Source organism: Helicoverpa zea, chromosome 17 (assembly GCF_022581195.2).
Source record: "Helicoverpa zea isolate HzStark_Cry1AcR chromosome 17, ilHelZeax1.1, whole genome shotgun sequence".
NCBI classification, from domain to species: domain Eukaryota; kingdom Metazoa; phylum Arthropoda; class Insecta; order Lepidoptera; family Noctuidae; genus Helicoverpa; species Helicoverpa zea.
In genome coordinates, this window is record NC_061468.1 from 513,923 (window position 1) to 533,769 (window position 19,847).

The 19,847-nt window shown below is 38.6% G+C and overlaps 3 protein-coding genes across 3 annotated transcripts; 2 read left to right on the forward strand and 1 right to left on the reverse strand.

Moving 5' to 3' along the window:
* Positions 1-43: 43 nt before the first annotated feature.
* Positions 44-12,573, reverse strand: LOC124638197 (cleavage and polyadenylation specificity factor 73). The gene is made up of 16 exons (XM_047175094.1): positions 12,465-12,573; positions 12,019-12,082; positions 11,681-11,778; positions 11,339-11,467; positions 10,827-11,004; positions 10,583-10,672; positions 10,154-10,304; positions 9,652-9,827; positions 5,426-5,555; positions 4,967-5,142; positions 4,466-4,606; positions 3,146-3,254; positions 2,583-2,767; positions 1,984-2,109; positions 1,220-1,342; positions 44-850 (listed from the first exon to the last, which is right to left on the reverse strand). Exons 1-16 carry the CDS (start codon positions 12,536-12,538, stop codon positions 725-727), a joined length of 2,076 nt encoding a protein of 691 aa, XP_047031050.1. The 5' UTR covers positions 12,539-12,573; the 3' UTR covers positions 44-724.
* LOC124638198 (delta(24)-sterol reductase-like) lies at positions 6,601-9,276 on the forward strand. Its single transcript, XM_047175095.1, has 4 exons — positions 6,601-6,737; positions 7,145-7,335; positions 7,619-7,886; positions 8,092-9,276. Exons 2-4 carry the CDS (start codon positions 7,147-7,149, stop codon positions 9,234-9,236), a joined length of 1,602 nt encoding a protein of 533 aa, XP_047031051.1. The 5' UTR covers positions 6,601-6,737; positions 7,145-7,146; the 3' UTR covers positions 9,237-9,276.
* A 554-nt stretch (positions 12,574-13,127) lies between the features above and the next one.
* Positions 13,128-19,341, forward strand: LOC124637924 (protein KRI1 homolog). The gene is made up of 11 exons (XM_047174656.1): positions 13,128-13,327; positions 13,461-13,664; positions 14,474-14,610; positions 15,015-15,163; positions 15,440-15,584; positions 16,021-16,230; positions 16,645-16,780; positions 17,122-17,216; positions 17,490-17,774; positions 18,066-18,235; positions 18,517-19,341. The coding sequence occupies exons 1-11, from the start codon at positions 13,213-13,215 to the stop codon at positions 19,277-19,279; spliced, it is 2,409 nt and encodes an 802-aa protein (XP_047030612.1). The 5' UTR covers positions 13,128-13,212; the 3' UTR covers positions 19,280-19,341.
* Positions 19,342-19,847: the final 506 nt, after the last annotated feature.

The window sequence follows — 19,847 nt, forward strand, 5'->3', positions numbered from 1 at the left end:
CTCCAGCGATCAAAAACCCGAATGACCAAATAAAACGAATTTGTGTACTTTATAAAGTCTTTATTCTTTAAAACAATCATTCACAGCATAATACTTGTTTATCGATACATACATCACTCACATTTATAGACATTTATCACATTCATACATTGGGTTGGGTGAAAATAAAGTTTTTGAGACTGGAATGACACAGCACAGAATACTATTCATATGATTTCGTCATAAATAACTACAACAGTTCCACTGATTATCATGTCGAGTAAAACTCTGCTAAATTGTCCACAAAGTTCTTTATTTCTTACGTTTAACACCCACTTTATAATTCATCGTATTATAAACCTTAAATCTCTTACTATAAAGTTTAAAATGCAACAAGTATAATTTAATTATGCCACACCTAAATAAGTCATGATAATGACTTCCTTTAGGTCCAAGTACACACAAAACAAACGTAATTTTTCATAAAATAATTGTTGACTATGAATTTCATGTTCAATTTTCAAAGTAAACCGTTGTTTTAAGAAAACGTGGACGTTTTGTTTTCGGTGATAATGGGCCTTAGTCCACCACACACATGACATACATATAGACACACGGCCATAGCAAATGTATGTATCACTAAATCTGCGCCATTATCTCGTTATCGGTGACGGCCCTGTGACGACGAACTCAGTACAGTTGTATTTTGAACCTTATACGTACTAGTTTAAAGTACGGTATGAGGTCAGTGGTCCTGCAGCAGCGCCACGGGCGGCGGCGGCGGCCTGAGCGGCGCGAGCGCGGCGTACAGCTTGCCGACGGCCGACTGCACCACGCGCTCCAGCGTCTCGTCCGCAGGACATCGCACCTCCTGGAGTGGGGTGCAATGTTTCTTTTTAACCGCGGACTCAATTTTGATGACCGACAAAGCAAAGCATTCTAAAATGTTAATCCTGAGCGATAGATAGTCAATCTACGACAGCTTGAAGCTGTCGCCCCTCACTGCTTCAAGCGGTCCGAGTAACGTAATGCGTTAGGCAAGATTTTTTATGTTTTTTTTTTTTTTTTATAAATAGTTTTAATATTTGAATGGATTTTTAAATCACTTAGTTACTCCTATGCCATAAAAACACCATTTCTAATGTCCATTCAAAAAGGGGTTTTGAGTAGCCATAATAAAATTATGATACAAAATAACCTTTTCTAATGTAAATAGAATGGAAATTCCCGTCATACTGACCATATTGAGCAGATCGATGTCAGCCCGCTTGTCGTCGACGGTGACGTGTAGCTTGTCTCCCTTGAACATCTTGGGCACCGCGTCGTCGCCGAACATCTCCTGCAGCATCTCGATCACGCACTCCTGGAGATTATAAAAATCGGATAATTAGTTATTTACAATATATAGTTAAATACATATCAAGTTAAATAAAACGTTTTAACTTGGAGTCAGTTTTATTAAATATCCGATGGTTATTTGACATGGCTTGGAAAAAATCGATTTGATCTTTAGAGCAATTTGAAAGTAAGCTAAGTCTTGTATCAAGATTCAAGAGTTAGTAAGTAGAGAGAGTAGAGTAGAGTAAGTATGGTATTGGCACGTGCTTGCCGGTGGTCACTATTCTTAGTAGCTACGAGCTAGGTATATTTTTTACAAAACTCGATGGTCGACAAAAAAAAACCGGCCAAGTGCGAGTCGGATTCGTGCACGAAGGGTTCCGTACCATTATTTAAAATCACGTTTGTTGTATGGGAGCCCCGCAAAATATTTATTTTATTCTAGTTTTCAGTATTTGTTGTTATAGGGGCAACAGAAATACATCATCTGTGAAAATGTCAACTGTCTTACTATCACGGTTCACGAGATATAGCTTGGTGACAGACGGACGGACGGATAGAGGAGCGAAAACAATAGGGCCCCGTTTTACCCTTTGGGTACGGAACCCAAAATTGCTTTTTACCAAGTCGCGCAATATTACATAACGGCACAGTCGAGGTATATACCTTGAAGTGCATGCGGTCGAGCTTGGGCGCGAGCGGCAGATGGCGGGGAGCGGCGAGCGAGGAGGCCGACAGGATCGCCGCCACCAGCGCGTCCGCGTACATGTCCGACACCGGCTGCGCCACCCACTGGAATGTACATTCAGTAGGGTTAGTTTTATTTTAGAAAATAACTATGTAGTATCTGAATGCATGGCAATGAATTACAAGCGTTGGGCCATTTTTTTACACCCTGCCCCCTATTACATTTACAATAAATGAATTTAACACTTGCCTTGGTATCATTATAACGATTGTTTTAGTCTGAGTATCCATTAGTTTTTATGACTAGCTGTCTACCCGATGCAGCTGAGTACCAGTGTTTTACAAGGAGCGACTGCTTATTTGACCGCCTCAACCCAGTTACCCAGGCAACCCTCATGGCAAGACTGTTTGTAAGACTTTCTGTCTTATGACTACCAAAGCTGTTCAAATGGCAAGCGAGACCTAGTTAGTTTAGGGTGCTTTCCGAAACAGGAGAGAACTCGGTGTGGCGCACCTAGAATTGCTTAATCGATCCGTACAGCTTTGACTTTACCACGATCAACTGTAGTGATACTAACCTCTAAAGTAATCATATTGTTGTCGACTACGAGATCGACGCAGGAGTAGAGACGCCAGCGATGCTCGCTGAGGAAGTCGATGTGCCCCGCGAGCTGCATGACCACGTGGCGCAGCAGCCCCAGCGAGCCGCCGTACTGCACCGACTGACGCTGCGTCACCTCCGACTGAGATAGCTCCGTGTACTCTAAACACAATGTATCATAAACTAGCTATTTCATGCAGTTTCACCGGTTAAAATATAACCTATGTAATTCGAGCACAGTGTAAATGTACATTACAAAAATTGGAATCGATTAATTACGCCTATACAGCCGCATACTGGACTTTTTTTGAGAGAAAATCCGAGCCACATTACGTAGTTCGCCCGGTTATACGCGCTAACAATTAACTGCCAGTTCAAACATGACGTTAAAAACCGCCCGTTAGCACCGAGTGGTGTCGCTCACAAAAATGAAACGTAAAATCCGCTCTGACGTAAAAACGCTGATAGAGGTAAAACAAACAAAACTGTTTGATCAATACTCGTATTAGAAATAGTCAAGATACTGATAAGAACACTCACTATTAAGATCTGAAGGTGCAAGAATGTGGTAGTTGAAGTTCCTCTTGACCAGGATGCCTTGCAGCTGACTGCCCGGCTCCGGGACCTCCATAGCCAATGATCCCATCACCTGAAGAAAATAAACAAAATCGTATATGTAGTCGTATAGAAGTATATATGATAGGATATTACACAGGGAGAGTACGAGGAGAAATAAATAAAGATGTATAAAAGGGATGTTCATAGTACATAGAGGGATATTTCATAAAGGCGTATAGGGGAAAAATACAAGGGAGTATATAAAAGAGGGAGTACATAGCAGAGCATACATATAGGGCGAGTACATAAGGTAGTATATAGGGGGAGTATATAAGAGAACATATAGGGGGAGTATATAAGAGAACATATAGGGGGAGTATATAAGAGAACATATAGGGGGAGTATATAAGGGAGCATACAGGGGGAGTACATAAGGGAGTATATAGGGGGAGTATATAAGAGAACATATAGGGGGAGTATATAAGGGAGCATACAGGGGGAGTACATAAGGGAGCATACAGGGGGAGTACATAAAGGAGCATATAGGGAGTACATAAGGGAGCATACAGGGGGAGTACATAAGGGAGTATATAGGGGGAGTATATAAGAAAACATATAGGGGGAGTATATAAGGGAGCATACAGGGGGAGTACATAAGGGAGTATATAAGAGAACATATAGAGGGAGTATATAAGGGAGCATACAGGGGGAGTACATAAGGGAGCATACAGGGGGAGTACATAAGGGAGCATACAGGGGGAGTACATAAGGGAGTATATAAGAGAACATATAGGGGGAGTATATAAGGGAGCATACAGAGGGAGTACATAAGGTAGAATACAGGGGGAGTACATAAGAGAGCATATAGGGAGTACATAAGGGAGCATACAGGGGGAGTACATAAAGGAAACATAGGGAGTACATAAGAGAGCATATAGGGAGTACATAAGGGAGCATACAGGGGGAGTACATAAGGGAGTATATAGGGGGAGTATATAAGAGAACATATAGGGGGAGTATATAAGAGAACATATAGGGGGAGTATATAAGGGAGCATACAGGGGGAGTATATAAGGGAGTATATAGGGGGAGTATATAAGAGAACATATAGGGGGAGTATATAAGGGAGCATACAGGGGGAGTACATAAGGTAGAATACAGGAGGAGTACATAAGAGAGCATATAGGGAGTATATAAGGGAGCATACAGGGGGATTACATCTTTATGTCCCCTTATGTATCTTTGTGTAGCTCCTTTGACCATAAAGGGGGATCACATAAGCAAGTTTAATGCATACGTTACCTTAGCAGTCTTGTCTCCGCGGAAGGTGAGTGCTAGTTGCTGCGTGTTGCGCGGCGTGTGTATGTGCAGGCGCCCGCGGTGCTCGCGCTGCAGGGCGGCCTTCAGGCGAGACATCTCGTTCTGTTCCCCGTGGACTAGCACCTGATGGAAGGGAATAACTTTGAGCTAATGGACCACAGTAAGGGAAATTTTCATGTCTCGAAGTCGATGGGAATGTAACGCATCGTTTTGGAGGCCTGCGTCAGATGCACGTTGCCAATTTACCTAGTGACGATATACCTACACTGTACACGGCTACAGTATTACCACAGATTATATTATAGTTACTAGTATTACCTAAAAGAAGCATTGTTGAATTTGAGAAAATCTTCTGCCCACATAACAGCTACAATATTAAATTAGAGAAAAATTACACTTCATCTTTGCGGTTTCCAAAACTCTAAAAATCGGAATATACATTTATTAAATATTAAACACACAATATTACTGAAGAATACATACGACATGTGGCGGCTTCAATATATTGATGAACTCTGAAGTCTGCTGGTAGTCCGTGTGAGCCGAGAACGAGATGTAGTCCACCGACATCTTGAGCGGTAGCTTCTGACCTGACATGGATGTGATCTCTTCGGGTTCTGAGAGGATCGTCTTCGCGAGAGTACCTTCTACGCAATAACCTGAGAAAGGGGGAAAGGATGTATGTATACTGTCATGTCCCTATAAATAGCCGTAGTTTAATGAAACGTGTGAATATCTGGCAAACAAGACTCCTACTCCTTGCGAAGAAATTTTGAAAAACATCTTAGTATAACCTGATCAAACTCAAAATCATTTATGCGAACTTGGCTGCAAAACAGCCCTAAAACGCCCACCCTTCATCACTTCTTATATCTTTACTAAAGTGTGTAAGCTAAAGAAAAAGGTCCTATGCCTCTACATAAGCTTTTCTATAAGACTTACCAGCAATAATAACACCGTTCTTGGGGTCCGTGCACCAGGACTCGAAGAGTTCCCGCGACAGTCCGGACTGCATCATACCCGGAGACGCCATGATCACGCACGGACCTATGTCTTCGAAGTGGTCTATACCCTGAAAACAAAGGAAGGCTTGAATTGGCTAGAAGGGATGGGAGACCTTGGGCAGCCATATCCAGGTGTGGACAGCTGTGACCTATTGGAGAAGATGCTGTCCCAACCAAACCAGTGATACTATTTTTGCAACTATTCGTCTACTAGATAACGATATGAGTAACTGGGTTGAGGAGATCAGAAAGGCAGTCGCTCCTTTTAAAACACTGGTACTCAGCTGCATCTGGTTAGACTGGAAGCCGACACCAACATACTTGGGAAAATGCTCGGCTCGGCGGATTTTTTGTATTTCAATACGAATATAGCCTATGTTACTCGCAGATAATATAGCTTTCTAATGGTGAAAGAATATTTAAAATCGGTCCAGTAGTTTTTGAGTTTATCCGTTATAACCAAACAACCAAACAAACAAACAAAGTTTTCCTCTTTATAATATTAGTATAGATTTGTGAAAGCCCGTTTAATGCTATTTAAAACATAGTAAAATAATTTTTTGTATGCTAATTAATCTGATAGACAGTAATTATTTTGTCTACAAAGTCTACAATGATTCAACATATTAATTACTTTATCTTAGATTACGAGCTAATCAAGACACCTGTGTTACATAGTAACTATTGCTACTATCTTATGTATTTCAAGTAAAATGAAATGTATATCTATCTGATTAACGTTTAAAATCGCTTGGCATGTTATAATAGCATTATTATGAATCGGTAGCGCCGAATCTTTTAACAGATATTGGTATACAAGGTCAATGCTATTTAAGATACGAACTTCATACTGATGAATTGTTAAACAATCATACCTACACAGAATTTCGAACATTTTCAGATTTAGTTGGACATTTTATTGAAGTTGTCTTTTAAAGTGTTCTAAAGTGTTTAATAACTTATTGTAGTTTAAATTAAGTTTGAAAAATTCAAGAAAATCTTCATCAATCAACATTTAAGACAGTAATGTTCACTTATGGCATCGAATTATGTAATTGCAATATTTGACCGATAATCGAATTAAATACAATAAGATAAGATTCGTCCAGCTGTTTTTCCTGCATTGAAACGAATTCATATTTTTTATCTGTCTGTAGTGTAGTGAAGTTCGGCGGAATCGGTCGTCAGAGAGAGGCCGGTATTGTGACACCGGAATCTATTTACTTCAAGAAATACAAGAAAATAAAACAGTAAGTACTTACTATTTTTGTATACTTTAGTGTATATAGCAAATGAATAAGAATAAAGGCACAGATTTTGGTAAAATAATAGTTTTTTTGAGGCCTTGTTTTGAGGCCTGGACAATTTAAAAGGCATTAATTAAAGTTGATTAGATCCAGTTATTGTTATTATTGTTTTACAATAAAGTTTATATAGACGTTATGTACATAAATAACTACTATACATTAACAATTTTATGTCATGTTACAAAAGAGTGTAAATAAGAGGTTATATTTGCGAGTTTTTATTAAGTTTGTAATTCAAATTCACTGGCTTGACTAAAGGCCTACCTATTCTCATCTAGCCCCGATATGGAACAGTGTACAAAATAAAAATACTAAAATCCTAACAGTTATTCAATATTTTTTTCTTGTAGCAATGTTACCGGACTCCTTCAAAACCCGCCTGATACGCTGGCTAGAGGATCACCGCGAGTTTGTGGTGGCAGTCTTCTGTTTGCCAGCTAGCTTCTTGTTCACGGTGCTGCTGAGGATACGCGCGTATCTGCGGCGGCTGAGCAGCGACCCGCAGCGGCATGATAGTGCCGTCAGATTGATACAGAGCCAGGTAAGAAGACTGATAAGGTGGATCACTATTGATCAGATATATTTCATAGCACCCTACTGAGATCACAGCATTCCGTTTTCAATCACATACAAACAGCATGGTCACATATCCCGCAGAGCGAAAGGCCATTGAGACGAGAAAATAAACCAACCTTAGTGTCCAAGTTTACTGTTTTCCGTCAGAAGACCTCTGATATGAATCTCAATGTGATATTTTAATAAGAAAATATTGAAAATTCTTGACATCCTTATATAACAAGACCAACCACTTATGTCTATTCCAGGTGCAACAATGGAACAAGCTCCCTGCAAAAGACCGGCGTCTACTCTGCACTTCGCGACCAAACTGGCTGTCTCTCTCCACCACGTTCTTCCAGAAGCACCTTCATCACCAGGTGGCGATCCCACTGTACGATATACTGGAGTTGGATGAACAGGCCATGACGGTCAGGGTGGAACCCATGGTGACTATAGGGGATATCACCGAGTATCTCATACCGAAGGGGTATTCTTTGGCTGTAACTATTGAGCTGGTGGATGCTACTTTGGGAGGTGAGACCTTTAGTAAATATTTTACGAAAATACATTTCCCCTCTACGTAGTCGGATAAAAACTTGCAAACATGAGTATTTTTAACAATGGGACTACCCATTTTAGGGTCTGTGCAGCATGTTTTCAAGTGTGTTTTTTAACCTTATTTTCTCTCTTCATCATAAGAAAAAAACAAATGAAGTGACGAAATATTCTTGTCTTCCAGGTCTAGCATTCGGCACGGGCATGTCAACACACTCCCACAAAGCCGGCCTCTACCACGAGACCATCACCAGCTACGAAGTAGTCTTAGGCGACGGGTCCCTCGTCACCGCCACCGCTGACAATGAACACGCAGAGCTCTTCAAAGCCCTGCCCTGGTGCCACGGCAGTCTCGGATTCCTCGTCGCACTGACCCTCAAGATCGTCAAAATAAAACCCTACATCAAAATCAAATACATACCCGTGAAAGGGCAGAAGAAATACTGCGACATGATTAGAGAACTTTCTGGGACTTATGAGGCAGTACCTAAGGAGTTCCCAGATTATATCGAAGGAACTATTTACAGTAAAGATGAGGCTGTCATCATGGTTGGAGATTATGCGGACTATGACCCGAAGATAAAGGTTAACAGTTGTTCCAAGTGGTACAAGCCGTGGTTCTATAAGCATGTCGAAACGTTTTTGGAGAAAGGCGAATCTGTGGAACTGATTCCTTTGAGAGATTACTTGTTGAGGCATAATAGAGCTATATTCTGGGTTGTAGAAGACATGCTTTCATTCGGCAACGATACGCTATTCAGGTACTTGTTCGGCTGGCTTTTACCTCCAAAACCTGCCTTTTTGAAGTTCACCACAACGCCAGGAGTTAGAGCATACACCTTTACGAAACAAGTCTTCCAAGACATTGTTCTGCCAATCAAAGAATTAGAAAGACAGATCGAAATAGCGAGCGTACTATTCGAGAAATTTCCTCTTTTAGTCTATCCGTGCAAAATCATTGATCACGGTCCATCTTCGGGCCAGCTAAAGAGGCCTGACGCGAAATACCTGGTCCCTGGTACTAACTACGCAATGTACAACGATTTGGGGGTATATGGGGTCCCGGGAAGGGTTAAGGAGAAGAAGTCGTATAATCCTGTGGCTGCTATGAGGAAAATGGAGGAGTTCACAAGGGAAGTTGGCGGATATTCCTTCTTGTACGCGGATATTTTCATGACGAAGGAAGAGTTTGAAGTGATGTTCGATCTGTCTTTGTATGAGCAAGTGAGGAAGAAGTATAGTGCTGAGGGCGCGTTCCCTCATTTGTATGATAAGGTTAAACCTGAGATTGATGTGTTTGAGATCGGCGAGAGCAATGCTATTGAATAATAATTTATATGGTACAATAAAATATATATTTTTAATGAAATATAACTTTTTTTATGCCCTCTGCCGTAAAGATCGACACTAATTTATCCAGTTTTGAAGCTAGTGTTCTAAGGAGAAGTATCATTTTATATTTGACTTATTTAATTAAACTTATTGAGAAAAGTCACTTATTTAGATCAACTATATGGCAGTGACAGAACACTTCTTATGCATGTGTTCGACATACATGCGATTCATTTAAATAATCTTTTGAATACACATAATAAGTTGCTTTATCATAAGAAATTTGAAAAAAAAAAACTTTCTGACTATCCCAAGCTAGAAAGTTTTTCTTTTTTTTGGTTTCTTCTTTTTAACGGGTTCAGGTTAGTCAGAAAGATTTTTTTAACATTTCCTTGATTACACTAGCACATACCTTCAAGTTAGAGATATGTCGGAAGACGAATGGGTTGTTGATGGCGATCTGGCGGCGGATGCGGTCGTTCATGGCGTTGACGTACGTCTGGTACACCGCCATGCACTTCTTGGCCAGCGACGACGCGTAGTAGATGGGGATGTCCTGTAGCTCCGGGTGCAGGGACCAGTACTCGTCTGGGGTGGAATGGTACATTATAAAAATAAGTTAAAAACCTGGAAAATAGATTTAAATGCGGAAGTCGACCTAAAAAAAATATAATATGGGAAATGGGTGTCGATAAGTGATTAGTCAAAACCGATATTATATGTATGCATCAGAATATCTCTTGGTCAAAACTCGTGTGGATCTTGGACTAAAAAGTATTGTCGTTGATACTTTCTTTAAGGCAAATAGATAAGTACGAGAAAGCATAGTCGATAAAATCGGTGCTACACTAATACATTAGAATTAGCAGCATATTAAAGTGATCGACTTACCACCAAAGTTTTTTGAAAATTACCTAATATAAGCAGCAGTTCCTGTGCCCGGCCCAGCGCGAACACGGGTATGAGGCAGCGTCCGCCGCGCTGCACGATCTCACTCACCAGCCCCGTGAACCGACTCTCGCGCTCCTCTCGCTTCTCGTGTATGTGGGTGCCGTACGTTGACTCCTGTAAGAAAATAATACAAGAAAAGAAATTAAACAGAATATGAGAAGTTGAAAATATTTATCACTAGCTTCCACCAGCGGCTTCGCCCGCGTGGTGTGTTGATAAAAAGTAGCCTACGTGTTAATCCAGGGTATCGCCTATCTACATACCAAATTTCAATCAAATCGGTCCAGGCGTTTTTGCGTGATTGAATAACAAACATACATCCATACATTCTCACAAACTTTCACATTTATAATATAAGTAGGATTAAAATAAAGGTTTCGAGAGGAACTTACTGTTATGAGTACATCAGGATGAACTGTGGGTATTTCGGCCGCCATCAAATGTCTGTCTTCTTGTCGCGAAAAATCCCCTGTGTACAATATCTGACAAACAAACAAAAATAATGCTTATTCTAAGTGAATAACAAAAAAAAATCAATGTGTGTAAATTTTTACTCTAACGGATAATAGAATTATGGTCAGGTTAAGGCCAACACCTTTTTTATTTTAATAGAGATCAAATAATAAAGATTCATACCTTAACCCCAGCAATTTCAATCATAAACATGGCAGCTCCGAGCACATGACCAGCATTGTATGCCCAGAACCTGACTCCTCGCACATCCTTCTCCTCGTGGAAGTTGATGGTCTCAATGCGGTCCATGGAGCCCTCCAGGTCTGACTCCGTGTACAGCATCTGTTCTGTTGATATGTTGCTGGGTAACAGAAGTAATGTTATAGTGAAGTACATGGTTGCCAACATTCTTGGGTCTTAAAAAGGATTTCTACACAAAACTGCGATGCGGCGTGATGCGATCATAAAATCTGCTAGCTAATCACTAATTATGGAAGGGAAGCAACTACTATCACAACAATTTATAGTTTTGTGCATAAGCCATAAGTAAGACTAATATCAAATTATTTGGTTATTCTTAGTAGAATTCCAGCAGATAAGCAGCTGAGGAGAGCAACAAAAATCTCACTTTATTTATAGGATAATCAAAATGACAATGATAACGAAAAAGCATAGTATTTATTTACACAACTTACCTCACTTTAATATAATCTGATACAAGCCACCTGTAAATGGCTTTGGTGGCATGAGTCATGAACACTCGCCCTTTGAATGAAGTCTTCGTGAGGAACCAAGGCAGGGCTCCACTGTGGTCCAAGTGGAAACTAGGGGCAAGGAAAAATTATATGTTTCACATAATTACAGAATAAAAATATGCAGAAGACTACTCAAATTAAGAAATATGTATTATATTGTCTGCATTTAAAATATATATATATCCAAACCAATAAATCTTGCTCTAAATATGTTATTTCCAAACTATTTGGGAAAGTGCCCTTGCAAAAAGAAATTATTTTTAACAAAACATGAGTACTCACTGTGATATTAGTAGTAGGTCCACCTCATCAGCTTCTATGAGATCCACAAAGGGCAGAGCATCCATGCCTGACAGCCCCGGGTGGATGCCACAGTCCAACTGGAAAATATTACATTATTAAAGGCCCATTTCTTTACATTAACAAGATATTTATGTAAAACACACCTCATTTTAGTGACCTGATAGATATTTGCAACACAAAGTTAGTGTTGGTTTTGGCAGTAACAAGTAAATATCTCTGAACTGAAATTATTTTTAATCTGTTTCATATTTTTAGATACAGGTCCGTATATGCTAAGGAATAAGTACTGTATTTTTATAAAACCAAAATAAACAAACCATAATTTTCTTTCCTTTGAACTCCAGCATGATGCAAGATCTGCCGACTTCCTGACCAGCACCACTAGAATTACAACAAGCATGTAAGAATTACTTAATGATGAACTAACTCAATTATTTGTCAGGGCTTTGTTATCTTAGGCATTATTAAAGCACAGTTATAGTATTCATAGCTGTGATAGACCACACAAGTAGGACACCAAACTTGGAACATAAAATAATACAGATATTACTGTGTTTTTCATAAAAAAACTTATATTATGTATGGCTAGATCGATTCTAAATCTTAGATTTCCACATTTTTCTGTAAATGCGTAACATGTTTAAAGCATTACACTTTCTGAGATTAATTATACTCTACAAGAGTGTGTGAATATGTTATTTATTAGTTCTGTTACGCTACAATAGATGCTTCGAAAACGTAAATAGTACAAAATAATATTTACAGGGGCCTTATCGTCAGCTGGTCGCTTTCTTCCATTGGCACCGGATCGGTGCCCTTCCGCGGGTTTGTCGTCATGATTTAAAAATTTATAATGATATTCTGCTTAAACATTAACTATTTACTGTTATTTTAGACTGAAATTCAATCAATTTCACAACAGAAAAACAATCACTGACTCCCGGTGAAATACAGGTTATAATAATATTGCCATACTTAACGCGTTATTAAATTCTAACTTTCTAACTAACCTAGGCTGGTAGATAAAAACAGTCACTTTAGAAGGAAACATAAATGATTGACAATAATTTAACATATTTCTCCATTACAATATCTTGTATTGATTCTGATTAGTGTAAAATTTTCTTTCTTGATGTGAACATGAGTTGAATTAAAAAGTACCACTTCAAAGGATATTTTTTACTATATACACACCACACTTTTGCTGTCATAATTTCAACGTTCCATTTTAGTTTGGTTTATTCTTTGCATATTTTTAAATAAATTAGTGTATTGAGCTTAACTTTATTTTAATGTAAATATATTTATTTAGAAAAACGATATGATGAACTCTAATTTTTAGTTAAGTTTATGTAATGGATTTACGTTTACATTTTTACAGCAATAGCGTTTTGCTTAGAATCGATTGAAGGCATACTTGACATTGACATTTCACTTGACAGATAAACACGAAGGCATGTTGATGGTGTGTTTTTGGTTATAAATTAAAATAAAATAGTTTATGAATAAGAATGCCTAAACCAACGCTATTTGATGAAGACTCAGACGAAGAGGTTGCGCTTAAGACAGAAAATGAGTACGCTAAGAAGTACGACAAGTGGCGGGAGAAGGAAGAACTTCATAAACGTAAGCACCGCATTTTACCTTTTACTTCTGCATATCTTGCTATATTTCGTAACAAATAAACTCTACTGTGCCTCATGTACATTTAGAAGGCTACATGACCGTACACAGTAACTTAATTTATTTAATTTTGTAGTGGAACAGAAGTATGGTTCCAAAGCCGTCAACGGCGATGGTTCCGCATCATCAGACAGTGAAGATGAGAGTGACGAGCCTCCCGAGGTGTCGGAGGAGATGGAGACGCAGTTCCTCAAGACATTGGCGTTACTGAAGACAAAAGACCCAAGGATTTATGATCCAAAGTACAAGTTCTTTGATGAAACTGAGAAAAAGGAGCCAGGTAATAGATAGACAGGAAATACATTTTTAAACATCCTATAGCAGCAACTAGTAAATGTAGTTCTTAATATTATAATAATTTGCTGCTTAATATTGTAATCCTACTGCAGAGCACAGACTTTTTCCAGATAGAGAAGGAATGAGTGTTAATTATCGTACTTGCTGTATTACAAAAGTCAAGGCCCCACGTTGGCCTGTGTTGGGCCAAGCTGTGCAATGCACAAATGTAGGCCACGATCAAATGATGTTTACACATTGGCGCATGGCTCATTGCTGCCTGGCAAACCACTTGCGATGGACGTCGAGGTAGTTACGGCTGCGGCTGTTTATTTGTACAATACCATATATATTTGAATTATACTACACTACTATATATATTTATATTATACTACACTACTCTACTTACTACTATATTTATTTTTACACGCAACACAAAAGTATACTATCCTCAGCGGTCAGTGACGAACTAAACATTGGCCAAATGTGTAAACACCACATGCCAAGCTGGGCCAAGATTCCTTTGATGTGTGCCCAAAAAACCGACAACTCGCCGAATGCGCGCCAACCTTGACAAATGTCCGCCAACCTGCACCAATACCCCGTGTACACATTGGTGATGGCGTGTATTGGCCGCACTTGGGCCAACGTGTACTGGGGCCTTTAGATAAGACCTGACCTGACAATTTAATATCTAAGTTTCTTTTTGTTATCATAAATAGCATTTTCTATATAATTTTCCATATTGAGCTATAAAACAATAAAAGGTGTGCCTATATTTAATTACTTAGTATGAAATAACATTGCTTTCAGAAAAAGAGAGCAAGCCAAAGCAGCTGACATTTGCTGACAGTGACGAGGATGATGATGATGACGGCAATATCTTCAGCATTGAGAAGAAAGCTGAAGTTGAAGAGCCTAAGAAGGAGAGGAAAACTTCTGAGAGTAAAGTATGATCATTCACTCATTTTTGTCATACATTATTCTTATAAATGTGATGTTTTTAGAGGGTTTTTTGGGAAATGCTTACTATGCAACAGGTTAAAAGATAGTTCTGATTTGCTTCATTTTGTTATATTATATGTCAACAATCTTTTAGTTAGACTATGACTCTTGAACTTGTACAAAAAGATTTGAGTTATTAGAAAAAGAACAGTTTTGCTGATGCACAGTGTGAGGGACAATTCCATCAGTTACCTGAAGGTAATTTCTGGAAAAATAGAAAGTTGTTTATGAGGGCAAAGGATAGAAGACTGTGTGAAATAGTTACTTATGTACTATGTACCTACTTTGTAAGTTTTCTGTAGGTATATTCTTTCCTTTTTTTATAAAACATACATTATCTATACTTCAGGAGACAAAATTAAAAGAGTACCTCACAGGGCAAGCAGAGCACATAGATGACGAAGTGGAGAAGGACTTGGCGCCACTGAAGGCACTGTGGTCGGACCCTAAGCTCAATGAGGGAGAGGCATTCCTCAGAGACTACATTTTAAATAAACGGTGAGTTTGATTGTCTGGATTTGCTGTGAGTATGCACTTTTTTTCAAGTACACCTATAACAGCTCTTTCAAAATGTCAAACTAGTTGCACATACATACCAAATAAATAAGTGCTAACATAGTTGAGAAAATGCCAGGCAGATGATTATATTTATGTAATCTAATATTACGCAATATTCAAATGACAGTTAGGCAGTCAGTTTTAATATGGTCCATATTTCCAAGATTCTACCTGGTTTTAAAATCACACCACTGAATTCCACCTCTACCGCCACAGGTATCTTGAAGAAGGTGATGTTGGTGAAGCTGAAGACAAGATCAGGGATGACGAAGAGTTAGAAGCTGATGAGGAGCGAGTGGAGGAGCAGGGCAAGTTCGAGAGGGCTTACAACTTCCGATTTGAAGAGCCTGACCAGGAATATGTGAGTTTTTCATAAGTTGCAGTTTAATAGTTTAGGATATGAGGGTGTCTATGATAGTTTTAGTTTCCGTCTGAGGATTTATGGATATGATTATAAGACAGGTATGGTTTTTTAAGTTTCAAATAAATAGACAATAGTTTATATGCATTCAATATAATCAACTCAAACAGTAGAAAATCTTGCTCTCTTCTTGAGAAGTCAGTCAGCAACACTAACTTTACACTAACGTAAATTAAAACCATGTTAAGTCCATTGCAAATTTTTTTTGTACTGGTAATATTAACAGTATGTAACACACACACACACCACATTGATATTGACTGTAAATACTATATATTGAATCAAACTAAATATCTATAATAGTAAATTATTTAGACCCTTTGAAAAGAATTAAGTATAGAGCATCCTCCTCACCATTTATTTTCTTATATCCCAGCTAAAACGTTTCCCCCGCACCATGAACTACATCCGGCCCAAAGATGACCGTCGTGCGAAGAAGCGAGCCGAGGTGCGGTCCCGCAAGGAAGAGGAGAAGCAGCGCAAGCTGGAGGAGATCGCGCGCATGAAGGCGCTCAAGCTCAAGGAGATACAGGAGAAGATCAACAGGATCAAGGAGGTTACCGGCAATGATGAACTGGCTTTCAGGGTATGTAAAAGTAGCTATTGGGTGTTGGATACAAAGTTGTGTATTTTTCGGTAGAAACCTTTTTATTCTCTACCTACCTACTAATGTTATAAAGCTGAGGGTTCCGTTTATTTGAGCATGCTAATCTCAGAAATGACTGAATTCAAATAACAATTTGAAGAATTCTTTAAGTGTTAGATTCCTAGCTTTCGACGAAGGTTACAAGCTACTTTTTATCTGGATGTGCTATATAGTGCCTATGCGACGTATACGATGATACTGGGATTGATATTCTAATACAGGGAATGCATTAGCAGGATATTACTAATCTCTTATTGGTTACATTTTTCAAGTGCAACAGTAATTCCCTCTGGCCGCAGGCCTCCGAAACGACTAGTGTTTATTATGTAAAAACATATTATTACCTACTTCCAGGAAGAAGACCTGGAGAGTGAGTTCGACCCTGAGGAACACGACAAGCGCATGCGCGAGATCTTCGACGAGCAGTACTACGGAGACGCGGATGAATCCAAACCTGTGTTCCCTGATCTAGATGAAGAACTAGAGATTGGTACGTTTTGTGGCTGAGAAATTTGGAATATTTTATAGCAAAATAATTTAGTTGGCTCTGTTGTTTTTGCAAATTTTCTGGGACCACAGAAGCTCTGTTGGGATTAGGCATTTCATGATGTAAAAATTAATTTGACAAGCTTAGATAAATAAAGCCAATTATTGTCTTGACAGGATCCTATGGGTAGGTTTCCTTATGGGTGATGACTAGCCTCTACTTAAGCCAGTAGAGATGCCCTGAAAAATCGCGGTATTTGTAAAAAAAGGCATGTAAAAATAACTACAAAATAAATAATAGGAGTAAAGTTGGCTCAGTAACCAATTTTTTTTTTTAATTTACAGAAAACTGGGATAAGTACCAGCCGGAGGCGGATGGTGATGATGACGGTGATCAGGGTGATGATGACGGACCACATTGTGAAGACGAAGATTTTAATGTAAGTATACACTATTATAAAGCGTTCTACTCAGAGTATCTTTGATAGAACACGAATGGTTGGTACCTTGGACGTAACGTACGCATTTCTGTTATTATGAGGTGACATAAAAACTCAAGAAAACGTGGTTTATATTCATTATTATTTTGTGCCGACTTGATAAATAAGCTAAAGTGCCTGTTAAAAAAAAAGAAATAGATATGTTTTATGTATCTTTTTTTAATGCAATTTATAACTATCGTTTACCGACTCATAATAATCACCTTTATCCAGATGGACGCCGACTACGACCCAAAGAAAGCGCGCGAGAATCTTCTAGAAGAAGTAAAGAAGACTCTTGGCAAGAAACGAAGAAACAGAAAGAAGAAATCCAAGTTAGCCGAGTTGCTGACTTCTGAGAAACCCAAGTTCATACCCACGGTGGCTGAGAAGACTTATGATGAATATATGGAGGAGTATTATAAGATGGACTGTGAGGATGTCATAGGAGGTGACCTGCCGACCAGGTTCAAGTACCGGGAGGTCGTACCTAATGATTATGGACTTACTGTTGAGGAGGTAAGGTGCAATTTATTAACACAATCCCACTTAGTAATATCTTACTAACATTATAAACGTGAAAAATTGTGTGTTTGGATGTTCTTTTTCAAGCAAAAATCCAGGACATCATTTGGAAGCCAACCCCGACATAGTAGTCCCAACTATGCCGGGGTTGGCTTAAAGTCTGACCAGATGCAGCTGAGTACCAGTGCTTTACAAGGAGCGTCTGCAAAAATCCCGTACGTTTGTACGTCAATATCACAAAATGACAAAAAATCACAACTTATGCAATTACAATTATTTTTCCAGATTCTTCTAGCAGATGACAAAGAGCTGACCCAGTGGGTTCCTCTGAAGAAGATCCTGAAGCATCGGCCAGAGAACGTGGAGCGAGGAGACGCCAGGAACTATGCGCAGAAAGCGGCTGACGTCAGGCTCAAGAAGAAAATACTGCCCAGTCTGTTCAAGGACTTGCCAGAGTAAGTAACACATCATTTAACTACGGATTACAATGACCAATCCATCTGTTGTTTTCGATTAGAAATAGAAATTTTACATAATTTTTATGAAGCTAATATCAAAATTCAATCCCAATCGCCAAAAAACTAATGGATCAGTCTTCAGAATTTTTGAAACCTGTAACACTTAATCGTCTACAATCGTGTTGAAATCAAGTACTTAAATATTTTATGAACGTTAATTTTGTAATATAACTCCTCTTATCTGTTTGCAGCTTAACCATTGTACTTGTCATTTCCAGAGACCCAGAATTAGTAGTACCAATAGAAGAAGCGAAAAAGAAAAAAAAGAAGAAGAAGAAAAAGAACAAACAGAAGGACACAGATAATACCAATATAGAAGAATCTACGCAAGATGTACAACAAACTAATCAAGTCGTAGACGCTGGAGATCAAACTATTGACACTCCTGAAACTAAGAGCAAAAAGAAAAATAAACTCAAAGCTAAGACAGAGGACACAAGCACTTCAAATATTGAAGAAACAACTGCAGAAGAAAATGGAGAAGTAAAACAAAAGAAGAAGAAAAAGAAACATAAAGACGGGTTTGTTGTTGAAAGTGTGGAACATGTGGAGCCTAGTCAACTGAGCACTGATGATGTTACTTTGGAAGGTAAAAAAGGCAAGAAAAATAAACAAAAGCACGCAGAAGAGAATGGTGTTAATGAGAGTGCAATAGAAACTCCTCAAAAGAAAAATAAAAAGAAAGCTGGTGACAATTCCACACCAAGTAATAATAATTCTGAAACTGTAGCAAATAATAAAGGTAACTTAAAACGCAAAGCGGACCCCGATACTTCCGAACAACCAAATCAAAAGAAAAAGAAAACCAATAAAAAAGATTTCAAAAAGAATTTCAAACAAAACGATAAGTTTAAAAACAAGGGCAAAGGTAACCAGAAACAGCCAATGAATCCTATGGTCAATCTGTCAGATGAAAGGTTGAAAGCTTATGGATTGAATCCTAAAAAATACAAGAACTTCATGAAATTCAAGAAGTTTTAATCATATTTTACAAAATTGTACATATTTGTATCGAGTGTAAATAAATAAACTTATATAATACAGAAGGTAGTTTTTTTTTCTTAATAGGAAGAATTTGTTTAACGTGCCATCCGAAACACAGTCAATGGTGTCTAAGATATACTTAAAAGTACATACAAACTTAGAAAAGTTGCATTGGTACTTGCCTGACCTGGGATCGAACCCGTGCCCTCATACTTGAGGTTGGTCCTTTACCCACTAAGCCACCACGACTTCCCACGATTATTTCTTTATCAAAGACATTAAATAATGCGAAAGTAAATAACTGTACCTTCGTTCTAGGTATAGCACGATTAAAGGGCTTATTAGACTTGACTAAATTCAGTAGCTTAATTAGGTTTTTAAATAATTTAGTGTACCTTCCTATATAATTGCCATTATACTTAGACGACTGAATTTAGTCAAGTGTAATAAGCCCGATAGTCATTAGCAACTGGTCTTGAGAAAGGACATTGGCCACTTTTTATGCGAGTGTGTATTTCCTTCGGGATGCGTGTGGAATTGCGGGGAACTTACTTAATTTTATATC